The sequence below is a fragment of the Chroicocephalus ridibundus genome, chromosome Z (assembly GCF_963924245.1).
Source record: "Chroicocephalus ridibundus chromosome Z, bChrRid1.1, whole genome shotgun sequence".
In the NCBI taxonomy this organism is placed as follows: Eukaryota; Metazoa; Chordata; class Aves; order Charadriiformes; family Laridae; genus Chroicocephalus; species Chroicocephalus ridibundus.
In genome coordinates, this window is record NC_086316.1 from 66431467 (window position 1) to 66457647 (window position 26181).

At 41.8% G+C, this 26181-nt stretch overlaps 1 protein-coding gene across 12 annotated transcripts in view; it reads right to left on the minus strand.

The window, feature by feature from the left end:
• Positions 1-15198: 15198 nt before the first annotated feature.
• Positions 15199-26181, minus strand: part of GPBP1 (GC-rich promoter binding protein 1) — a 36543-nt gene continuing 25560 nt past the window's right edge. For 5 of the 12 annotated variants that reach the window (XM_063319863.1, XM_063319865.1, XM_063319867.1 and 2 more), the window contains 7 exons: positions 23701-23885; positions 22732-22872; positions 22096-22260; positions 18668-18852; positions 16715-16817; positions 15890-16087; positions 15199-15677 (listed from right to left, as the gene is read on the minus strand). In XM_063319863.1, coding sequence (XP_063175933.1) covers positions 15519-15677; positions 15890-16087; positions 16715-16817; positions 18668-18852; positions 22096-22260; positions 22732-22872; positions 23701-23885 — 1136 coding nt within the window. In that variant the 3' untranslated portion in view covers positions 15199-15518. Of the gene's footprint in view, positions 15678-15889; positions 16088-16714; positions 16818-17645; positions 17747-18667; positions 18853-22095; positions 22261-22731; positions 22873-23700; positions 23886-26181 lie in introns of all 12 variants that reach the window. The other 7 variants (XM_063319870.1, XM_063319874.1, XM_063319873.1 and 4 more) reach the window with 5 other exon arrangements.

Consider the following 26181-nt stretch of genomic DNA (forward strand, 5'->3'; position numbering starts at 1 on the left):
ACCACTGTGGTTCTGCCAGAGCAGCAGCCGGAACCGACACACCGCGATGTCCGGGGTGGTTTTGCATGCTCCTGCGCACGACAATAATTGGAGCATGCAGGTACTTTCACTACTGCAGGAAGAAGAGGGACAATGTGCGGGTGGCAGGATGGGCTGGCAGCTCTGAACATCACCTCCCTTCGGCAGGTACACCACTCTGTGGAGCAGAGCTCAATGCCAGCGCACAAGGCGTTTCGGCACCCTGAAGCACTGGTGACACTGGCTCTACAATAGCATGGCACGGTGCTGCAGAGCCCATGGGGCCATGCACAACCATGTTGCAGACCCTTAAATTGTCTGCACCCGCATGGCAATGGCACACAGCCCCAGGGGGCTGGCACCACCACAGAGAGGAGACCAGGTGGCACAGCCCTGGAGGTGGCCCACCAGCAGAAAGTGGGAGCTGTAGGCAGCCCAGGGTCATGTTATGGCAGCAGGAAAGGGTGATGTTGATGAATATGAACCCACTGCCCATCCTTGGAGGTGTTCAAAAGCCCTCTGGACATGGTCCTGGGCAACCAGCTCCAGGCAGCCCTGCTTGAGCAGGGAGGGTGGGTAAGATGACCTCCAGAGGTCCCTGCCAGCCTCTACCATTCTGTGAAGTCTTAAGACCTGTCAGTTCCTACTGCAGACAGTTGTGTAACTCCGATACAGCTATATATAAAATTCATAAAATTATATTGTGACCAACTCCACACAGCGCTTTTGTTGAGGATTGTAGAACCAGAATACAGTAAGAGATTTAAAAACTTGTAAAATTCAAATCAGCATACTTAGATGAACACTGCCAGCTGGTGTTAGGTCCAAGAAAATCTTGACTTTCTGTATAAACATGGTTTTAGTAAGACCTCAGTAGGAATGGAAATATTTCCTTGAGGAGTAGAAAAGAAAAATGGTTTAATAAATCTGTTTCTGCATGGCTGGAAATCAAATATTATTCTGGTGCATGGGAACTTTGCAGTTTATATAACCTGCCTGCAGGAATACTAGAGAGATACAGAAAGAAAAGTGAAAATTGCCCAAATCAATATGAACATAAAAATGCTCAAAAACAATAAGACGTGAAGTGAGTTACTTTCATTGCTCAATAAACAGGGAAGGAAATGAAGGTTTAACACCTGCAGGTAATGAGTTACAGCAATACAGGTTAAAAAAGAAAAATTGACTTTGCCCGTACCTTTATTGATGTGACCAGCACTGGTGGTTAGGAAAGAATATAATAAATAACGTCAACACAGAGCTAAATATTACAAAAAGTGTATTTGCATTCCATTTAGGAAAGATCTGATGTGCGAAAGCCGAGAGCTGCTGATTGCTGCTTTTGTTTCCCAAATGTAAACCCGTGCACATTGTAAGGTCTATAAAACCAACAAACAAACATGATGAGTTCATTGGACTAAGTGTTCGCTTTAACCCCAGAATATATTAATCTGTATGTACAAACACTGTGTGAGAAGAGCTCTCTGTTTCTCAATTACACACTGTGGTTTTTAGACATATGGTAAATCACCTTTGGAAAGACTGCCTCTGATCTCCCTGCATAGTCAGCCAATTCACTGCTCAAACATGAATATAAATCACAGACTTCAGGGAGAAAAGAATTGGCTTTCTTGAAAAGTCCTGAAATGTGGAACCACTTGTCCCGTGCTCGGTGGACGCGCATGGCAGCGGTGAACCCAGACGTCACTCCCAGCGACAGCCTCATGCCCTGCAATGCTCTTCACGCCTGGGAGGAGAACCAGAGCCTCCTCGCTCTGCAGAGAACTGCTTGACCTCTTCAGAAGTTACCATGTGGTTTAGGATGTCCTGAAAAGTGATAGTGGCCAGCATGAGAAGTACCCACCGAAGAGACGTTTTAAGGAAGATCTGTAGGTATTATTCTGGCACAGGGGCCACCTGCAGGGTATTAAACAGTCCGCGCAGGTAGGAGACGGCACGATTACTCCTCATCTGCTCTTGCAGGTCCTCACTCAGACTTAATCAGTCCATACCTGCCACACTTGAAAATAACCTGTGAGCACCCAAACCTCAGCAGGGAGTTTGTATTTTGCTTCACCAAGGCAGGTTTTTAATCCGTGACTAACGTAGACACTAACTTGTTATGACTCGTGGGAGATAGACCCAGCCTGGAGGGAGGAAAAGGTCATATTCTGCTTACACAACGCAGCACATGCTGCAGTCAGGTGCTCCTCTGAACCTCCCCACGTCTCTTCAAACTGCGCGCCTCCAGTGAAAGCTGCATCCCTGCCTGCTGCAGTGACCTCCGTATCTTTGGATACCTGGGCCTCAGTGCCAACAACAACAGATTTAAACTCCTGAGGGTGTGCTCTTCAACAGGGAAGACAGGAACAATGAAACATCCCACAGAAAATGAAACGGTTCAAAAAGAAACAGAGGACTGAAACAGGGTCTGTTCTTGGAGCCCTCGTACAGCTTTAAAAAAATTTATGTAAATGCATATACAGGCACACATACACATTGGCATTGTAGAGTTTTCCGTGGGGTAAGAATTAAAAATGAGCAGACCCGCAATGTGTATTTCTGATTTTTTAACAGATTTCCATCTCCAACAGAAAGTCACAAAAGGCTTAGCAAGAAAAAACCTCAAGTCTTCAACAGAAGAAAAGTAAATTCCCTACTTAAAACTCTTATCTCCGGAACATACTGCATCCTACATTGCATTGTACGGTGACATTTATGAGATGGTTGCTCAGTTCTCCTACATTCCATCCACCTTGCTCTATTGTCCGGTTCCTCTAGCAAAGCAAGTGGTGAGTACACCCAGTGCCTTCACTCAAGCTCCTACTGCCCTGGCAGCCTGACCCCCCACATTTTGGTCTGCTTTATGTGTTCCACTTTTACCTGCAGGCTACAAAAATGTTCATTTCCTAGAGAAAGGAATGATCTGGGCCAGTCATACAGGCAATGAAAATAATTTTATGGGACGGGAGCTCTTAGCCTTCCTTCCACTGTGCCGTTCTGCTGCACAGCGATGCCACCTGCTTACGGCAGCGCCGTGCACCACGTATGTCCCAGCTTGTGCAGCACCACCACAATCATCAGTGTGTGGAGGACGTAATCTTCTCTGCCTCTGGCATGATCAGGAGAAATCCTTAGATTTGAAACACCGCGTGATATCGCTGCTGAGCGGAGGGAGAACAGAAATGCCCAAGCTTTTCTCACAGGGAAAAAAAAAAAAAAAAAAAAAAATCAATGGAAGAGGTGGTGAAAGGTGAGGGCAGAGGGCTTCTTTTAAATGGCTCTTTGCAGCTGTGGTTTGTGCGGTTTTTTAACGAGTGAAAATCTAGGCGCTGATTTAAATGGTGAACGACGTGAAGGTCTGCATGAAAGTTATAGCAAAAACTCTTGAGTATCACCTTAACTCGAGGTGTGGGCAGATGGGGGAATAATTCCTCCACTACAGAAGTAAAAAGAACAACACCTGTGGATTTATTTCTCCCCTCTCTGATGGACAACTCCTGCTGTTTTCCAAGGAGGTGGAGGCAGCAGCAGGCAGCTTTATTTCACTTGGACTGATCCCAAGATAAAAGCCAGCCTCTCCTCCTTCAGTCGCAGACTCCATGAATCCCCAAAGTCTTACCATAAAAGAGCTTTGTACTGTGTAAGTGCCTGACCTCCATTACACGTGTAGCCTTTGATTTTTATTTATAAAAATCCTTAGCAGCTTTCTATCCCCACACATCTCTGTTCCCTACAGCAGGAGGATGTGCCCACAAAAGCAAACGTACGCGACCGAGGAACTAGAGGGCATTCAACCCAGGACACAAATACCTGCAGCATCTCTTAACCAATTAGTGTGACAACAGAAGAAACGAGTGAGAGGTGATGTTTTCCTCCCTAAGCAAGAGAAGAGGAGTATCACCTCATATCCCAGAGACAGGCTGGCACAGTAATACTTCTTATTCCCTAATTACCTTAGGTCTGGATAGTGAAAACACAATTGCTTTTAATTAAAATTCTAAAACAAAATCGTGAAGTCTTGCTTTCAACAACAGTGAGTATCTGTTACTCCCACTGCTGAGCAGGGAGGGGGTTGCTCTCCGTCTTTGAAAAATGAGGCAATTGCACATCAAAATAAAGGTGCTTCGTGCTAGCCAGCCGGATTTGAAGATTTTGTCCAAAAACTGCTAAAACTTGCTATAAGTGCTCATAGCTCATTTTCAACAAGCATGCATCAGCATCAGAACTGCAGTGCAGGAAAGAGATAAAAACTTCTTATAAAATCCAGTGGGGAAAAAAACAAAAAACAACAAGTGAGCAGCAAGTTGCAGATGGTAAAAAGAGATCTCATCCCAACCCTGACAAGAAACAGCCTAGCTGCAAATACATAAACGAGACCATGTCTCAGCTATATCTTTTCTGTCCTCTAGTGTCAGCTTTTTGTGATGAACAGAATTTTTGTTGTCCATTTTAACTACTTTTAGGCAAAAAAATACGTATACTATTGTGAGCACTGAACCCGGACAGAGACACCTCTGAAAAGAGGACAAGTTTTGGCTGAAAAACAACAGCCTTCCCCAAACCCAACTGCAAAGTTTCAGACAGCATCACTGCAGCACACGAACGCAACCAGCAATCTTCAGACTTACTTCAGGGGAGAACTGCAGCAGAACAGAGGACACAACTGATTTTGCTCCCAGCTTTTCTTTAAACAATTGTTCGTGTATACACAGAGTTTGTGTAGCTAAAAATGTAACAGAACTGTCTTTCCCTCCTTGATTTACAATATACCTACACGTGCAGGCTGTTGTGCTTAAGAACATCTCTAGCCAAACTCCAGGCTACAACAGGCAGTTATTTCAGTCATTTCATGAGTGTAGTCATAAATTATACCAAAGTAGAGCAGTTCTAAGAACAGTAAAATTGTGTCTTCATTTAGGGGCTGGTATAGTAAAGTGCAAAAAAATACCCTAGAATACTTACTTACACTAGTTTAGAAAAACAAAACCAGATTAACTAATAATAACAAGATCTGCGAGTAGAGCAGGAGCAGAGACCAGAGCCAGCCGAAGATCTCCAGCACCCTCTTCTGGATCCTGGAGCCCACAGGCACGACCACAGCTGGAAACCTCCCTTCTGCTCAAGTGACATTGATAGACCCAGTTAAGACACAGATAGATGCCAGGTACCGGGGTGCCAGTGCCCTCAGCAGCATGAGAATGAACAATATAGGACAACCTATAAAATTTCAGGAAGAAATTTCAACGGTTGTGATTTTGTTCCTGTGAGTTCCAGCATCTATTACTTGTGTTACTGCACTTGTTAAAAGCTGTAGATCCAGGGCCAGAACCTTACTGGACAATGCCCAGACACTGGGAAAAACTGCTTACAAGAGATCAATGGGAAAGCAGAGATAACTCACATGCAATATGGCCCAAGAGCCAGACTGAGATCAGATTAGCCTGAGTTGCTTCATTTTTGCTTCGTTTCACTTTGGAAGGCTTGAGGGGAGGGGGAGAAGGGGTGTCAGACACCATCTCTAGGAAGTAAGATAAAAATTAAATTTCACTGGCCTCCAGAGACTGCACGGAAGAAAGTGTAAGGATGCCCTTTTCAAACCTGACCGCATGGATGACACAAGCTAGCACCACTGGCCAAAGGCAGATGCCATCCTCTTGAAGTCAAGAGAAAAGTGACACATTGAGTGGGAGTACCTACAGCATAGCAGGCCCAAAGGCATGTTTAATGTAACCAGGGGCAGGAGATACATGGAAGGAACCAGAGACTATCAAAGACAGGAGAAGAACCTGTGCAGCATCACCCTGAGACTGGTGGGGCAGAGGCCACCAGTCTGAGGCCAGAGATGACACTGCTGACTCAAGAGCTGGGCAGATGAGAAGAGCCCCAGTGAAGAATCTTGAGATACACAAGCAGAATAGGTTATACCTTAGAGACGTTGTACAGTGAAGATCTGCAACAGCTAGAGGTGGTTATGAGAATCCACAGAGTGTGGAAGATGGAGAGACACAGAAGACAGCAAGTTAAGAATTAGGAATGGAAGTTAAGAGCGAAATGGTCAGAAGATACTTTTTAAAAGTACAAAAATAGAAACCAGACCGTTGATTGGGATGTTTGTTGTCTTGGCTAAGCAATACTGCTTCCGCACTGTGTGGAGCCATTCATTTTTCTTCCTGTCACTCTGATACTTTCGGTCATTGGTGTCAATAGCTCTGAGGTCTGGGCCACAAAACATTGAGCAGCTTCTTCGTCTCGGGGATTAAATACTTCAAAAACAATCATCAGCAGCTCACCTCTGTTCTCTTTGGCCACACTAGAGCTCCCCCAACACCCAGATTTTCATCACTTTGCACAGAGCTAAGGCACAGAAAGCACCCTTGAGGGATAACCGTGAAGAGGCCCTGGCCAAGAAGCTGGAGGGGAAGGTCACCTGGCCTGGGCAAGGACTGACATTACCCTAGGACCCCACTAAACTAAACCAGAGATAAAATTACTTGTCTGTCCCTGCAGGGGATAATACCACCCAGGCACCAGTCACAGAAGAGCTTTGCAGGAGGAGCAGGCTCATGCTGAAGAATTCCCCAGGAACTAGAACTTCCTCAAGAGCAGAGAGGACAGCTGGATGCCCAGGCAGCAAGGTCCAGAGACCCCTCTCTGTGCTCCCAGCCAAGCTGCTATTCCCCATACCATTAACGACCAGGAAAACCAGCTATAGGCATAACCATTAGCTCCACATACATTAACATGTGACAAGTGTATGACATTTGGCAAATCCTAACACAGTTACCTCACATAGCAGAGGTGAGTGTTTATATTTTTTTCTTAAACAATTAACAGTTTAAAATTAACAGTAAACAGTTGCAGAATTGGGCCCTCTGCACAGCTCCCATGCATCCCCCATCCACACACCTCCTTCAGACACTGCCCAGCAACTCACTGCTCAGCCAGAACTATTTCACCCACATTTCCTCCGCTTGCTTCCACATTTACGCTTTGACAGGGCTTAAACACCGTTAAGGCACTCAGACACCAACTTACCAGCTTGCAGGTCTCTGCTCCCCGCACCAGGCACTGGCCGTGCTACAAAGCCCTCCAGCTCAGCCTGGAGCTATAAGCCACCACTTTCCATCAGTCCTCCTCCCCCAGGCATGTTTCTAAGCCCCCAAACCATGCTGAGCCCCTCCACCCACAGGTCACCCAGTGCAGCATCAAGACCTCGCTGGCCACCCTCACGACTCTCCCCCAGAGGCCGGTTTGTCCCCCCAGTCCCCCTAGGCAGCTCAGGACCACCTGGGAGGTAACAAGCAGCTCCCGATCCACAGCAGCAGCACTGCTGAAGCCTCTGCGTTCAGCAGAGCCAAGCTGCCCATCCTTCATTTTGCTCAGCTGTTTCTGATAAACACTCAGCTCTTCCACCACCAAGCCCAACAAGCCATGCCTCTGTATAGTCCTCTTCGCCCTTTGCTCTTAAATATCTCTTTAGAAATTGTTTTCCACTCTTTATTAGACCAGCTTCTGGTCCAGCTTTATCTCTCCACCCTCGGACTGTGAATCCAGCTCTAGCTGTAATTTTTAGCTGCCTGCTAGCAGGAGCAGAGACTGGAGCCAGCCGAAGATCTCCAGCACCCTCTTCTGGTTCCTGGAGCCTACAGGCACCACTACAGCTGGAAACCTCCCTTCTGCTCAAGTGACATTGATAGACTCAGTTAAGACACAGCTAGATGCCAGGTACTGGGATGCCAGTGCCCTCAGCAGCGCCAACTGGGCATCTAAGGGAAGCAGCCAGTGGGTGAGTCCTACCGGGTGAAGGTGTCTTGGTCTGCATACTGCTCCCTCAGCCCAAGCGGGGCCAGCCCTTTTCCTACTGACTTGCAGTTTCTGCACCACAAAATCTGCCAAAAATTCAAATGTGAGGCCATCTGCTTTTCAGAAGTCTTAATAGCAGCCAGACAACAACAAAAAAAACCCACAAACATACAAACAAACAAACAAGCTGAAAGCTGAAGAAAAATGCAGATTTAACACACACTGTAGCTGCTCAGTTTTGATCAATACATGAGTTAAGCCAGGCTGCACATAATTATTTTGATTTCACTTCAGTCACGTATCAGCCTCAGCTCCTTGGAGAGCTCTGGCCTTTCCCTGTTTCCCTGCTCCTGCTCTACTCTAGCAGTGATGCACCCTTTAGGTAAGGGCACTTCTACACCCCGGGTCATTTGGAGGATGCCCTCATCCTTATCCACAGGACTGTGCCTCCTCCTAAAATTCCATAAGGATTTTACCAAAGCTCCCTCTTCCAATCTTAATTTTCCCATTCATACAACAGGAAACTATTCTTACACCAGAATTGTTAAACAGCGAGAGAAAATTCTTAATTCAAAGAAAATTAAGGTCAAGCACTTGCAAGATGAGAAATCCAGAACCTGACTGAAGGCCAGGAAGCTGGGGGGATGGCTGACACACTGGAAGGCTGTGCCGCCATACAGAGAGACCTGGACACGCTGGAGAGTTGGGCAGAGAGAAACCTTATGAAATTCAACAAGGGCAAGCGTAGGGCGCTGCACCTGGGGAGGAACAACCCCATGGAGGAATAACCCCATGCACCAGTACAGGTTGGGGGCTGACCTGCTGGAGAGCAGCTCTGTGGAGAGACCTGGGAGTCCTGGTGGACAACAGGATGACCATGAGCCAGCAATGTGCCCTTGTGGCCAAGAAGGCCAATGGCATCCTGGGGTGCATCAAGAAGAGCGTGGCCAAGCAGGTCTAGGGAGGTCATCCTCCCCCTCTGCTCTGCCCTCGTGAGGCCGCACCTGGAGTACTGTGTCCAGTTCTGGGCTCCCCGGTTCAAGCAGGACAGGGAACTGCTGGAGAGGGTGCGGCAAAGGGCTACCAAGATGATGAGGGGACTGGAACACCTCTCTTATGAAGAAAGGCTGAGGGATTTGGGTTTTTTCAGTCTGGAAAAAAGACAACTGAGGGGGGACCTTATCAACACTTATAAATACTTAAAGAGTGGGTGTCCGGAGGATGGGGCCAGGCTCTTTCAGTGGTGCCCACGGACAGGACAAGGGGTAATGGGCACAAACTTGAACATAGGAAGTTCCATCTAAACATGAGGAGGAACCTCTTTACTTTGAGGGTGGCAGAGCACTGGAACAGGCTGCCCACAGAGGCGGTGGAGTCTCCAACTCTGGAGACATTCAAAACCCACCTGGACGCGTTCCTGTGCAACCTGCTCTAGGTGACCCTGATGTGGCAGGGGGGTTGGACTAGATGATCTCCAGAGGTCCCTTCCAACCCTACGGTTCTATGATTCTAAGCACAAGCCTGTGCGACCTTCAAGCCCTTGCAGGCATGCGTTACTTGTTAGCTTTTGATTGCATGAGCACATACCATTCCCCTGGCAGGACACCTGCCTTACTCAGTATTTTGTTTTTACCTACTTAACATATCATCCACACTGTGCACAAAATACAGAACTACTCCCCTCCTCCCAAGTGTGCCTCTGGTATTCTTGTACCGAGTCTTTCACCAACAGTAACTTACCTTTTTATCCTTGTGGTCAGCCCAGAGTATGGTCAATTTTCCCCAAGTACAGAAATTGCCAAGATTAAGATACAAATTTTCAGAAACATCCACTAAAAATCAACATCTGGCTTGCTTATTGTTAAACCTGGCACGTCCTGGCCAGCTTTATGTTCTCTCAACATAAAGCAAAAAAATGTAAAACATAGACACAAGAAATAAGAGAACTATGTCAAGCCTCTACATGAACCATTTAAGATTTTGACTTTCTTACAGTGTAACTGCGTAATTTCACGTGCTTCACCATGTGCAGCAAATGTTGGCTGTAATCTTATCTTCTAACACAAGACTAGCCACTAAGAGACAGGAACATTTCACCAGCATCAGAAGACAAGACTCTCACTTTCAGCTACATCATCTGGATGGAAACATATTGCAGACCTTTCTTTTCAAAATTATGAGCTTGTGCCTTCTCCTGTTTGCTCCCATTTATTCTTGCCACTAAAATTTCTTTTCCCTCTTTTGCCATTGAGTTTTCCCCAGTTTTAGCTGCCTTCAGCCCACCTGCTGGTCACTGCCACCCTACAGCTGCATCCCCAGTGACCTGGTCAGCCAGGGAAAACTGGTCCCACAAAGGTTAAGTATTTGGCAGTTAAGTGACTAAGAACAGACGCAGCAGAAGCATAAGGTAGCCATAACCACAGCCAGTATCACCAGTTCCACCTGCAACAATGTCTTAATTTTTCAGTAGTTTCATCAAACAGAAAAGTAAAAATTAAATTATGCTAATTTATAATTTAACTAGAATATTAAGATATTTCCACATTGAATTTCAGAATAGCTAATTCATTAACCTCAACTAAGAAAATGTTTTTATTATGTACAAAGAGTATTTGTGCATGCCCACTTTGGAGTTGGACAATGAAAAAAATAAAAATCAGAGCAGAGAAAAATGCTCATGGGAGGATTTTATATTCATGCTGGAGCTTCTTTTTGAAACAGCTTTCCAATGCAGACAGAAGTATTTCTCAGCTTTTGGTAATGAATAGCATAAACAGTGGCTTGATTCAGTAGGCTGCGTACAGTACATGTCAATTCCTTACTGACCAGCTCATTTCAAACACTGTCCTTTCAAATGGTATACCTTGTTACTTAAAGCAACGTTAGGGGGAGCAGGGGTGGGTGGGGGAAGTGAACTTGGTGACTGATGACGAGGCCCTTCAGCCTGGCTCCAATTTAAGTTCTGTATATCCTGGGCAGGAAACGTGATACTCCTAACAAGAGCCACCAGTAACACCAACAGGTACAAATGGCAATCAGAGAAATCAGAGAAGATAAGTTATTGCTGACAATTCTGCGGTGTGCCCTTGTATTACATTCAAATTGTGTGTGTGCACTTGTATGCCAGATGACTCAAAGCTCAATCATTTTTCATCTGTCCATGATACAGTCACTTGAGCTCCGATAAGATGCTCCATATTGACCCAAGCTCCATCAGCTTGATGTGCAGATGCTTCCCTGAAGTCAGCAATGATACCAGTTGCCAAAGGTAATCCCTTCCACTTCAAAGCTGTATTTTTGACCTGGACAGGAGAGGAAAGTGAATGAGCCCTTGCCCTGCAAGAATGCAACATGATTTCTCTGTAACTATCAGGCTATTGCCAGGGGAATAAACAGCTGCATATTAAGAGGATGTCCAAGGAAGATGTATAGAGAACGAAGCCTTAAATAGCAAGCATACTCTTAGATATCTTTATAGGGATTTAAGAAATGCATGCCACTATAGACCCTGAAAGACCTCTCATCTCCATCAAGTGATCAGATCTGCACAAGAGAATGCAATGGGCGTAGGCTTTGGTAGGCACTGAATTCTGTAACAGAGCCGTACACTCTACTATGTATTTTTCTATAGTCTGTCTAAAGGTCTTTCCTAGATATCAACACACTAAGAGACAGACCCCAGAAGCTGCTTAAAAATCTCTGAGGAAGCACAAACCCCCAGAAGCAGAAGCAAGTTCTCCCTACACAACCGATGCCTCACGCAGAGCCAGACTGCCTCGCAAATCGCTGCCAGTGCCGGCTTACCAAATGCATTGCCAGCTACCTCTAGGAAAGGCTGAAGAGAGAACCAGTGAATGAAACCAACCGCATTCACTTTGCAGTAAAGCTCACTGATGACTATGAATAAGAGCACAAGAAAAGCTGACCAGCTAGTCAGTGCATTTATCATCCTAATGACCCAATAATTCTTGGTGCACAACAGCAATAATCCTTAATCAGACTAAAAGTTCCCTGCAGCTGAGTAAACTGCCTCAGCCACTGCATAGCAGCAAACAGAAAACAGGGAAAAACAAAGACATCCTTGACTAAACTCTCCTTCCAGTTTCTAGCAGCCAGCAGCTTTAATGTATTTACTGAAGAAGAGGTATTCCTTTAAAGAAGAAACACAAAAGTTGACATCCCCATCATAAATAAAGCAGATTATTTTCCCCTACAGGCAATTGCACAGGAGAACAAAAATCCATTTCCCTCACACTTGGTAACATTTCTCAAAGTCTGGGATGACAAGCAGCAAAATCTACCTCAGAATCTTGACTGGCTCCAATATGCATCAATGGACAACTTTACTGGAATTAACACTCTTTTCAGGGAAGATAACTAGCTTCTCTTACCAGTTAAGAGAGAAAAATGCCCTGTACAAGTCAGTGAGGAAGGCCTCTGGTCATTCTTGAATGAAGTACAGGAGCCACAGCTCCTTACCACGCACACAGGTACCTTCCATACCAGCAGCAGACACAGAGGGCACATCCCCCATCACCAACAGATCGGAAAATCAGTGGGTGACTCATCACTCACCTTCCCTTTTGAAGGATGGGAAGTGAAACCAGGAAGACACAGGTCTCTGCCAATAAAGACAGCACAAAGAGGAGAAATGGCAGTGACTGCAAATCACGCAGCAGTGCCACATCTGCACCCAGCAATCAGCGATTACTGTCACTGAAGTCAAGCTCTTCCAGTCCAACAGTGACACACTATCTCCATCAGACATTCATTAACATCCAAAGCTTGCTAGAACCTACTAAGAGAACGGGCAAACTTAGTCCACCAACTTCTTGAGCCTTTAAGGCAGACTTCCTTGCTGGTGTTTAATCTGCTCAAGCAGAAAAACAAAAGAGGATGTATCCTGGGAATGGACTGTGGTTTATGTACGACAGAAGAGAAAGGCTGATGAACTACTAAAATTGCCCTGGGAAAGGAACGAAGGCAAACAGGGAAAAAGCTGCATCGTTACATACTCGAGAATCAGATTTCATTCTGCTTTACATCCTCAAGCACTGAACAAAAGGGAGGGGAACAGCACAAAAGAATGCTTTTGTACATTTTACGAAAGTAAAATACAAAACCCAGACTTTGTTTCAAGTGACATTTCCCAGGAAAATAACAATCAAAAACTCAACTGAAAACAAAGTTCCTTAGTGAGAGACTAAAGAAAGCGTTTCTTAATTTGGCAAGAGGACCAACACACTACTCAGCTTTGCCATAAGTAATTACAACATAAAACAATCCAGTTCCTCAGTGGGAACATCAAAGCTTCCCCACTTCCTTACTGCAGTGAAGGACAAACTGAAGTAAGAGAGGAGGCAGATAACGATTTAAGCTAGGGGCTGTGCAGGCCTCTGGCACGTCTCTGGACTAGCAGAACAGATCGCTGTATAGGACAAGAGCCGAATACACAAGGATCAGATGGTTAAGGCTATGCATCTGCCTAACATCAAATCCCAGTATCAAACATGCCACACTTCAGAAACGCAAACACATTGTAGTAGGAGTAGAGAGTAATTATGTCGTGTGTACAGAGCCAGGATGGACAACGCAGCAGATGCAAGAGAAGAAGCCACACGCTTAGAAAAGCGGTTACAACGGCCGTAAGGTGTTTCACTCTACAAAGCAGAGAACTGCTCAATCCCTCCTTTGCTTATAGTTCATTATAACCAGTGCTTCCATTATCAGTTTCAGGTTATAAACTAGCGAAACAGAAGTACCAAGTATAACTATTATCTCTACTTTCTCTAAAGTGAATTTTACGAATTATAACCTGTAAATTTGCCAAGTCTATACCCTTAGTATACAATTCTTCTGTAATTACAGTATCTTCCCAAAGGGTTAATTACAGGGCGACATTTTTTACTAAACTGAATAAAGAGGGAAACAAGTTTATATCCCACTTTGAGAAATACCAAGGCAAAGAAGTTTTCACTAAGTAATAAAAATAGAGTATTCACATACCACTAATTAGGACAGACAGAAGATCCTTCTGATACGATGTGAAAACCAAAAAGGGAATAAACTACACCAGGGTGTAAAAGTTAGTAAAAAAAGCAGGAGAGGGGAAGGAGAAAGGTGTGTAAGGCATACATCTAACAAAGACTTCATTACTGATATGACAGCTTTCTCTTTAAGAGAGAGACATTTTTATCCTCTTAGAGAAGAAAAATGGCATATTTCAATACATTGTGTCATTAACTACATCAACATTTGCATGCCTGTTCCATGACAAAAAATGACCTCTTGAACAGAAATCTCTAAACTAATAAAAAAGAAACAAACATACCACCTTTGGCCCAAAATTGATAGATGCTATCTTATTAAAAATGTATTTTCCTAAAGAAGTTAAATGTGGACAAAATCTCAGCTTTATAAATATTTTTGCTTTAGAGTTTTTACTTACTTACCCTAAGAAATAGTACCATTCAAAAATATCTTGAAGGGGAATGTGTGTATAAATATGTATATGTGTGTGTATATATATATTATTACAAGCTACGTTATAAATATATGTGACATCACCAAGAGCAGTTGTGCTTAAGAATTAATGCTACACAGTTTGTGCAACCCTGTGGAAAATATTTAAAGATCTAAAATGAAGCAAATAAAACTATAAATAATACAATATTGGTTTTTAAATATGTGATCATAAAGAATAAGTCTGACACAAAGTAAGCAAAAGAGGTGCTTATTGCACAGACACTTCTGCTGCTATAAAAGCAAGATCTGGTGATGAAAATATTTTTACCTCATTCTGAAATACAGTCACCGCTGCCAGAGTACATTTAATATAAATGTAAACAAAACTTATAGATTTAAAAACAATACCCTTGATGCTATGCACTGAGACAATACTCTGTAAATCAGTTTAGTTTCCATGTAGTGGACAAATACAGTCAGAGTAATTATTTTTCTGCATGTGAATAGTAAAATCAAAGTGCTTATTTACCCACAAGAAATGCGTTCACTGTGAGAATACTGGGTTCTTGCAATACCCCATGAAGCTTTCAATTTAAAGTTTAGTTCTAGAAGTTTGGAACTGAAATAGCAGGGTCCTTTGCCATTAATAATGACGACTACACTACAAATGGCTAAAGGGCAGTTATACGTGAAAGAAGTAGAACAGTACAACAGCTCAATTAAGGAAAAGAGTTTTAGTGCACTTCGCTCATTTTAGCCAACATGCTACGTTGCCCTTTTTGCGTACAAAGTGGACTCAAGGACTTCCATTGTAAGAAAGAAATGACTTGGCAAGCAAAACACTGTGTCAAGCTGCCCTTTTTTTCCTTATAGACTTGGGACATTTTACGACAGAAGCTTTGCAACACATTACACAATTCTTTGTTTTTATTATTAAATGAGAAAGTCTGGTTTGTTACATTGTCACATTGCTAGTCAGAAATGCTTCACTGACGAAGAAAGTCAATGCTGGGTCAACAGAAGTCCTCATTCTACAACATTCGTTAACAAAGAAATTACAGTAATGTTCAACACACCCAACACAACATTCCTTGCTTTCTTCAGAGGAAAGTCCCATCATTCTTACTCTAGTGGGTATGTTACTACATAAATTAGAAATTTTTTTTGAACAACACATCCTCAAATTTTCATCAGATCAAAACAAGCTTCTACAGGTGTTACAGAAGTCTTCACACATCATCATCATCTGATGTATCACTGCTACTCGTCTCAGAATCGTCATTCTCCAGAGCAGACTTAAAAGTGCTGTTTTTCCAGGGGCTAAATTTAAAATTACAGATGAGGCCATTTTTCAAAATACCATTTTTCCGAAGGCCATTTTTTTGTAACTGAAATGAGAAAAAAAAATTTATTTAGAGAAAGAAAAAGCTAAACATAACAGTCCGTTGCATTTCAACATTCTCTACATCTTCATCTCTGGGCTGTATCAGATCCACAGAACTACCTTTTCATATATACACACAAAGGAAAACTCCCCTGAGAGCCTTCACTTCTGGGCCAGTCACCTGTTTCCAGGCTCCTGCAGTCAATGAGAGCTTACCCTCTTCTTGCGCACTTCCTCAGATGTCTTGCCCCAGTGATCCCTCCTCCCACATGGTCTCTCCTGTAATGAAGTCCCCTTTTCCACTGTGCTGCAAACATCTGTGCTAAGAAGGACAGGGTCTGCAATAAGGGAGTGGCCCAGAAGAGGAGAAGCAGTGGTGAAGAATGGGTATCCCAATCTGCCTACCTGATGCAACTGGGAAGTTGAAGACACCGGAGAGAAAGGAAACAACTGATTCTACATTAAGAAAGGAATTACTGTATTTCCACACATAGTGCAGAAGCTGGTCAATAAGCCAAGCACTTAAGAGCTTAATATTCCAAATGCTCTAATTAATATGTGTGTGGCTAGACTTAAGGAAAAATCAAATTTTCAGACTTAACATTGCACAAGATTCTCCATTCCAGCTCCTCCTCACTAACCCCACTGGGTATATACAATACTCAAATTAAAAAAAAAGAAAAAAAAAATCAAGTCTAGATTGCCTTTTCAGACCTTGTTACTAGTGAATTACATGTCTCAATTTCCAACAGAGAAAGGAAACTGGAACTGGAAAGCCTGTGCAATTCTACTATCAGCAATGCTGAAGCTACTCAGAAGCACTGCCTTACCATTCCCTTGATATTTTGAGAACAGGTCTTACCTACAATAAGCACTGATCCCCTGTCTTTTTGAAGGAACTATTCTTCCAAAAGCACAATACTGAAATGGTACTGAAACGGCAACATCCCTAACCATCCAAATTACTGCAGCTCCTCCTCAAAGGCAGCCATTTAGGGTAGCCAACTACAAGTTCATAATGGAACATTAACTTTGTGTTACCTGTTCACTAATTACTCGGAACTCCCTCATCTCATCCTCTGTTAGTGGAGCGCATGTTTCATCATTTTCACTGTCTTCCTGCCAGCCCATCTCCTTTAACAACCTTTAAATTAAAAAGGACAACATTAACGAACTTGCTACACACACACAGATGTTTCAAGCTCTGCCTACATATATGTGTAAATATGTGTGCACGATGGATGTGCATTGGGCAAACTTATAGGTGACCGATCACTGTTGTTGAAACCATATAAAAGTCTGGAATTATAGAAGGGGAGAACAACACTACTCTGTTTAAAAAAAAATGTTAACAGGACAATAACAGAAATGGAAATTACATCCTCTGTCATATTTGGACCACATTGGACAATGTGACAGCCAGGAACAATTAAATCCTCAGGAAGCAGCAGAAAAAAAGTGCAAGCAATCCAAAACTCTTATAAGAGAACAGGTGTATTTGTATAGACATACAGAAAGAGACACGCAATGCCAAATGCAGTACAATGATAGTTATATTTTTGGCAACAATAATTCGTGTTAGAAAGTTTTATGCAAGCAAGCTAAGATGTTAACAGTATTATGTCCAATGAAGTGAGCAGTTACACAGCTCCTATTAATGTAAATAAAATTCAGGGCAATGGCTAATTAACTTTTAAGCAACATTGTCTAAAGTTAGCAGGACTGCTGTCCCTTTAAAGCATCACTACACTTCTTGAATGGTTAAAAAAGCGTGAACTATGTAAAATAATTAAACTTCAGATTAGCAAACATGACACCAACAGGATGGCTGCATGTTGGAAACTTCCCCAGCAGAAGGAAAGCCCAAGATATATTTTGTACAAGATGTCCCAATACTGTTACTAGGTACACACAAATATCCTGTGAGTTAAGCTAGTTACTTCAAAGTCCAATTTATCACAAAAAGACTTACCATAACATCTGTCTACATGTATGCAGAGGTCATAGACAAAGGGCTGGGACAGTATGGAGACAGAGCCTCTCTGGGATAGTACACACACTTGCCCAGAAACCCTATGAAGGCCATTCAAAATCATTTGAATTGAGAAACGGTAATTTAGATTTGAGTCCCATCTTCTAGTCAAAAAATCAGTCACCAGCAGCCTCTAGCGGCCAAAGATTTCTGTCTCCATAGCTAATGGTGGAAACAAGAGGAACACAGCAGGGTGCATTTTGTTTTTTATACTCGTGAGGGTTAAGAGGTCATGAAAGTTTCCTTTTTGTAGTACCTGCACAGGAAAGTTCTCTGGACCAATGTATACATACAATCTATCACTTAAAAAAAAAAAATAATCTATCTAATCTATCACTGTAATTCTGTAGTTGCCATAAACAGTAAGAATCTGACAGAGCTCATATCCAGACCGAGTTGTGATTTCCCAGCAGCATCATTCTCATCTACCAGGTGCTCCTGCAGTTACTTTTATGAGATACTAGAACTGTTTCAACCTTTATTTGTAGTTACGGTCTCCCTTTCCAGTGCATTGTCTCATGGTATCACTGACTGTGTCAACTAGTTGGTTAGAGAAATAATTAATTACTTTAACAATGAGGAAAAACTGACTGGAGTTTTACATAAGATGCATCATTTAAAGTATTATTAATACAAATAGCAATTACACACATTTTTCCTCCCAGACACGCAGATCAATCAGAGGGATGAAGTCACTAGACAGTTTGCTGTATTTCTTTATAAGGAAATACATCAAATCTTTAGTAAAGCAAGTTTAAGTCAGTACACGTCTAGTAGAAGCAAAGTATGTTTCATGTTAAATTAGTAAATGTCTAAAAGTTAAACTTTGACAGTAGTCATTAAACATTTTATGTGTTCTCAGTTTAAAGATTCTGACTTCTGAACTAGTAAGAATTTGTGACACGCTCACTTACCATGGAAGGAACACTCTCTTTATTATATAAAGTATATAAAGTACATACCTATGCTCTGCCTCAAGTGAGCTTGAAAGAACATCTGCCTGAGGGAAAGCTGAAGATCGAATGATCTGTTGAGATGTAACTGAAGCATTGCCATTCTCCTGCGGAATTTTGTTTTCAAAGTTTCGGTTTATATCTCTCTCATGATGAGGACTGTTGCTGTTATGCAAGCTAAAGGACTCATTACCCTGTTAAAAATAATCACACATCAAAAAGTTTAAAAGTAAACTCCATTCACAAGAAAATGTCTGCAAGCACTGCAACTCTGTGATTCAGTTTAATTTAAATAAAGTTTACATGGAGACCCTCTATACTAATTTAGGGGTAATTCTATTCATACTTCAAGATATTGCAATACCTGGATACTACAGAAGTTTTAAGTTATGCCACTAATCAAGTAATGCTGAAAGCAACTCCCACGCTCTGCCTCAAACATTTTTCTACAAAGTTTCAAATACATCTTAAAATTCAAATTTATTTAAGCTGCCTTTTGTACTTAACAGAAATAACAGGTTATCTGTTGAACTTACAATGACCCTAATTAAATACCAGGCCCATGTATGTCAGAAGTCTGAAAGCATAAGTTCTCAAGTTTACTTAGTGTAAGGGGCAACAACTACTCCAGGCTACATGTTACATACATCTGGCCAAGGACATTACAACATCCACTACTAAAAAGCCTTTGTTTTATTTTTCTTAAATACACTTGTCTTCTGAAAATCAGCTGTGTACAATGGGACAACCAAATGTATCTGACATATGTATCAAAGATATTATGAACTCAAGACAATTTCAGGATGGAAACCCCCACCAAGTTCATGTACTATTTTCAGAATTCTGAAGCTCATGACAGCGTTTCACAATATTTTTCTAATCTTACAGCAAAATCTTCGTGTATTTCTTAAACACAAATGAACAACATCACCCCCGATACCCATCTCATGGTGCTCAGCCACAGGATGCCTAATGAAAAGATGCAGAACTTTCTTAGCTCACACATACAGCTACGTCTCATTACAGCAAATTTTATTTTGCCTGAAATAAGAACAGGGTCAGAAAAATCAATCTTACTTTTATGAGCAATGCACACCGGCACTGTTTCTTTTTTTACCTCTCTGAATCCAAGTAAACCTTCTCAAAACCACTCATTTTTCTGGCTGATTTGTAATTTATGATGTTTTTTCGTTTTGTTAAAACACTTTAAACAACTCATTTAAAGAGATTACAGCTGATTATAGGCCTGTAATCACCTCATCCTGAATAATACTATACTTACTTTCATTTGAGAACTATGTACAATAACTATGCTTATGGCTTGTTGGTGGCTGGTAGCACTGACACAAATATTATCCGGTATCACCCAAGCACTGCGTAAACCAATCCACATTGAAAGAAACCCGACACGTATTATAAATAGACAATACAGGCCTCCAAGTTCTCAATTATAAAGTAAAACCAGGTTCTTTATATATGCATAAATTGAACTATTGCTCCTATGACTAGACCAAGAACAGAGAACTCCTGGCTATCTAACACTCTAATTAGAAAGGAAATGCTTTGAGAAGCAGGATGAAGTTTTTCGATTAATTGTTTTGCAGGATAACTAATAGCAAGAGTATAAAACTCAGCCTTACACTAGTCCATGGGGCCAGATGGGATCCAGCCAAAGGTACTGAGGGAGCTGGTGGAAGTGCTCACCAAGCCACCTTCCATCACTCATCAGCAGTCCTGGCTAACCAGTTGACTGGAAGTTAGCAAATGTGATACTTATCTACATGAAGGGCCACAAGGAGGATCCAAGGAACTACAGGCCTGTCAGTATGACCTCAGTGCCAGGGAAGGTTATGGAGCAGATCATCATGAGTGCCATCACACAGCACACACAGGACAACCAGATGATCAGGCCCAGTCAGCATGGGTTTATGAAAGGCAGGTCCTACTTGACAAACCTGATCTCCTTTTATGACATGATGACCCACTTAATTATGAGGGAAAAGCTGTGCATGTTGTTTACCTGGAATTTAGTAAAGCCTTTGACACCATTTCCCACAGTATTCTCCTGGAGAGACTGACTGCTCATGGCTTGGACAGGTGTACTCTTCGCTAGGTAACAAAGAGTTGTGGTGAACAGAATTAAATCCAGTTGGCAGCTGGTAAAATTGTTGCTCCCCAAGGCTCACTACTGGGATCAGTTGTGTTTAATATGTTTATCAATGACCTGGACAAGGGGATCGAGTGCACCCTCAGTAAGTTTCCGGATGATACCAACTTGGGCAGGATCTGCTTGAGGGTAGGAAGACTCTACAGATTTGGACAGGTTGGATCAATGGGCCAAGGCCAATGGTGTGAGCTTCAGTAAGGCCAAGTGCCGGGTCCTGCACTTGGGTCACAACAACCCCATGCAGCGCTACAGGCCTGGGGAAGATGGCTAGAAAGCTGTCCGGTGGAAAAGGATGTGGGGGTGTTGGTCAATAGCCGGCTGAATATGAGCCAGCAGTGTGCCCAGGTGGCCAAAAAGGCCAACAGCATCCTGGCTTGTATCAGAAATAATGTGGCCAGCAGGACTAGGGAAGTGGTTGATACCTCTCTACTTGGCACTGCTGAGGCTGCACCTCAAGTACTGTGTTCAGTTTTGGGCCCCTCACTACAAGACAGACACTGAGGTGCTGGAGCATGTCCAGAGAAGGGCAACAAAGCTGGTGAGGGGTCTAGAGCACAAGTCTTATGAGGAGCAGCTGAGGGAACTGGGGTTGTTTAGTTTGGAGAAAAGGAGGCTGAGAGGAGACTATCGCTCTCTACAACTACCTGAAAGGAGGTTGTAGAGACAGAGATCCATCTTTTCTCCCAGGTAACAGGCAATAGGACAAGAGGAAATGGCCTCAAGTTGTGGCAGCGGAGGTTTCGACTAGATATTAGGAAAAATGTCTTCACTGAAAGGGTTGTCAAGCCTGTCAACAGGCTGCCCAGAGAAGTGGTTGAGTCACCGTCCCTGAAGGTATTTAAAGGACACATAGATGCGGCACTTAAGGACATGGTTTAGTGATAGACTGGGCAGTGTTAGGTTAGTAGTTGGACTCGATGATCTTAAAGGTCTTGTCCAACCTAAGCAATTCTATGATTCTATGATTAGTTTAGTGTACTAAGTTTCATTTATTCTTGTTATTGTTGCCAAAGACACAGATGTACCTCAGTTATCAACATGTGTGAACAGATAATGCAGAAAGGAAAAAAGAAACTACTACTGCTAAGAAGCACTGGAGGAACAGTAGTGCTTGGAACAGCTTTTTTAAATTCATCAAAATGTAATTCCTTTCCTTCATTTAGAGATCCAAGACCATAACTTAGCAGCTGTTTAAAACAAAATAAGAAGCAGTTTATGGTGCGTCTGAAAACTACTACAGCTGGATCACAGTAGGTATGAACAAAACTACCTTCTCTTGCCCAGCATGATTCTTATCTTCATGTTCCTCTTCCACTCTATCTTGTTTTAATGCTTTCAAAAATTCACTCTTCTTATCAGTCCGCATTCTTGTCAATTTTGTTAAACGAGGCTGACCAACTTTGTCAACAGGGGACGAAGAATTTGACCTGTTACACTAATGTAGGGAGTCAGAAAAAGATAGAATGTTAGAAGTTTATTCATGTAGAAAACTTTGAATGAAAGACAAAAGGACTCCCTGGCACCCATAGTTTCAGGTTTCGCATTTATCCACAGTCAAAAGCAGAGGGAAGACAGTTGTATTTCAGTATATGTAGTTCTTACATGTAAACCCAGAGATGCTGGTTTACAGAGCACTGCTAATGAACAGTGGACCTTCTGAAGTATACCATAACATTAGCAGTTTTGAAGTTTGAACCTATCAGGCTCTACTTCCTAATGCAACATTTTTACTCCAGAGCAAACCTACAAAGCAAACTGTGCACTACTTAAAGGCCAGTGATGTGCCTCCATATTTCTCACACACTGACTTCCAAAAAAACTTATGTAATAGAATTCTGCATAAAAGTATCATCTAACCAAATTAAACATTTTATAGATTTGATAAGAACTACAGACTTTGCTTTACCTCTTTCACTGAATTTTGTGATACAGTAAACGCCTTGGCAGTTGATTTAAAAGGACTGAAATTGCCAACACCATATGCAGATTCATGAGAAAATGGATTCCCAAGTTTATTTTCTTTTGCTTGGCTTTTCCACTGTGTAGGCTAAACAGGAATTTTAACAAAAATTTAAAGAGTCATTAACTACAATAGCATTATTTTCAGGAGTCTTCAGAAAAATGATTAAGCAAAAGCAAATCATAACTATGACCACCATTTAATGGAAACACCTCTTTTCTTGTGGAAAAGAGACTGTTTATGAGCATACGAGCAATTCATCTGCTCACAAATACAGTTTACACTTTTTATATAAATATTAAAATTTCAAAGCAATGAAGAACCTCATGTTTGTGGTATTAAGAATAAAAATATGAGTCTTCAACAGCTGAAAGTATTGTTTTTAACGTAGAATGTTAGAGAGTTACAAATTGCTCCACCACATGCTCTCAAGAGCGCAGAAAAAAATCCTGAAACAAAAATCAAGACATGAACATGGAAAATTGCATTTGGAAAGGTACCAGAATGACACTAATAGGTTGCAACATCATCTCTATCAATAACCGAGATAAAATGCGAAGGTATTTTTATGCCAACTGTATCTCTCCACTGAGTATATATTTTTCTGTTAAAATCATATATACAAAAGGCATTGCTATTTTGTAAGTTAAAAACATTCTTTTCACCCTTACTTGAACAGCTGTTGCACTTCTCAGAAAAGGTAAATAAGAAACAAAGAGAGATCCAATTACAGTATAGTTTAAAAAGAAAAATGAGAAAAAGCTGTTTCCATTCACTTTTGGGGTATGCTGTACTCAAAGAGCTGAAAGCATAATACTCTAGCAACAGTACTCTCAAGGGTGAAATAAGCACATACAGAATTAAAACATGATTTTTCTCAGCATGTTGTTCATACTGCTGGTATCCAAGACTCACCTTTGCAGGTGGAGTGACAGGTTTAGGGACTAATCCTTTATAAACGCTTGTGCCAGTTCCATTCCTTACTGGCTGTGAATGAAGACTTCCTACTACTGGGAATCCAGATATCTGCAGTTCTTTTGTACTGCCCTTTTTAATGACCAACATCCTCGGAGATCTAGATTTAGGATTCAAAGGGTACTCTGGGGGGGAAAAAAAAAAAAGTGTTTATATATATATGTGCTCATGTGCATACAATCTTAAATTTCCAGCTCAGAAGGTACTGGACAGCCACGTGGTCCAAAGCAAACTGGCATAAATCAGGAACTTAGTCTAGTATAAGTTCCACAAATAACACATTGTACAAACCTGGATAAACACAGGTTCTGTTCCATTTTCTACAACCACCATTTGTAAAGTATTTCACTTGGCAATTTTACAGAAGCTAGCTACACAGTGTTTGTTTGCAAATCAAAAATCCAAATACTATTAGTTGTTGATAGTTACCTAATCTTCAAAAAAGATTATGGTTTTCATATTTCCCTTTAAGGTTACTAAAAGAATAATTACTTATGTACTTATTAACAGCTCAGTTTAGAGCCAAACGCTCCACATTGAGGCTCTAAAAACATAAGCCAAGAGATGTGCACTACTGTAGACCGCAGCAATGATCAGTTTCACTATCTCCATGCTTCAGATGGGCGTAACAGATTTGAAGCTTACAACATTTCCATGTTCAAGAGAGCACTAATTTAGAGACATACAGTCAGCTGATATACTAAGTAAATGACATTGAACAGTTTTAAAGAACACCTATTGAAAGCAGTTCTAAAATTGTCAAAAAGTAAAAAAAATACTTTCATTATTTTTTTGCACGTGCATTCCAATACTGAATTAACAGCCTTTTCCAATCCAAGATTATCTCCTCTCCCTGCAAGCATTTCTACTTCATGGGCAGAGTCATCATATCCTATATTTAAAAACACCCCTTTCTTAAAAGGATAAGTGACTTTAGCTCTGTTTACAAAGCTACAATGTTACAAAACGTTCATGGTAACTGTATGGTAACAGCTCTCATTAAACTTTATGAAAAAACTTTTTATAATACTTGCATGCTCCCATCACATATACACAAGGTAAAACAGAATCTGAACAGAAGCATACATTTTTAACAGGCATTAGAAGAGGATGGTAACAGTCTTCCTGTCCTGAATATTGTTTACTTTAAAAGGGAATAGTAATAGCCTTAATTTCAGTTTTTCAATTACAAAACAAGGTTTTCAATAGCAGAGCTGTACTAAAGTAAGATACCAAGCTGTAACAAGCCACTGCACTGTAGCCTACAGGTTGGACTTGATGATCTTTAAAGGACCCTTTCAAACCAAACCATTCTATGATTTCATGCAGCTAACAGAACTGTTCCTTCCTCTGTGAAAAGTGATATCCTAAAAGCCTGAAAAGCTTCCCATCCTTCAGAACAAACTCAGCAGCCACAGCCAGAGTACTGCAAAGGTTGTAAAATACTCAAATTGCTATGTATTTTTCCCCAACTTGTTTAGGAAATAAAGAAGTTATTGTTGCTTTTTTATTGAAAGATAACTTTATTTCTTGACTTTCACATGAAAGCTACTAAACACACAATACAGGAAGGCAGTCCAATTGTTTAGGCTCCTGCAAAAGTTCTTAGTAATTAGATATTTATACTGAGGGGTTGTTGCGTGAAAGGGGCAAAGCGTTTTTGGCAGAAGACAAACCCTTTTGCGTTCTAACACTCCTCACCGAGGTGGGAGGCTAGGTGCGGCTAGGTTTAAATTCTGAGTGATGCCCAATTCAGCACTATCAGTCCAATCACATTTAATATGTATTAAACTGTTACGATTTGGATACACTAATAGTGGACTGCGCCTTCAGTCTAGTCGTGCTCATGAACCAGCACGGCCACTCTCGAGTCTTTGGTCGTGTTCAGTGAGAAACCAGAACAACTAGCTACTTAAACAGTGAGGTTTATTTAAACAACAGGTATACAGGTCCTTAGGATTGCCGGTGATAAATACACTGTCTGCAAAGCACGTGCAAGTGAAAGTATTGTTACATATACAAAACGCGCGACAAAGTTATAAACGATACAGCCTGGCTATAAATGTAGGAAAGAGATTCTCTAAAGAAATTTCTACATTTCCCAAGAAAGCACTCAGTATATCTAAGTCTTACCCAAAGACGTCCCTATGGGGGGGAAGAAAGGCTCAGCCCGTCGACTGATCCCAGAAGTCAGTGATGTAGTTCTTTGAGATGGTGTCTTCCCTGGGCATCCCCCCTCTCTTGGGCTATTTTTATACTATTTGTTATCTTCAAGGTGTAGTTTGAGTGACTTTAGTCATACATACTTTTATTACGATTGGTGTAAAATTCTCTCACTTCACAATTAAAGGTACAGTTTATGAGAAATTCATGGCGCAGACTCAAGAAGGAGTGGTCGCACCTTGAAGGCGGCTAGCCTTC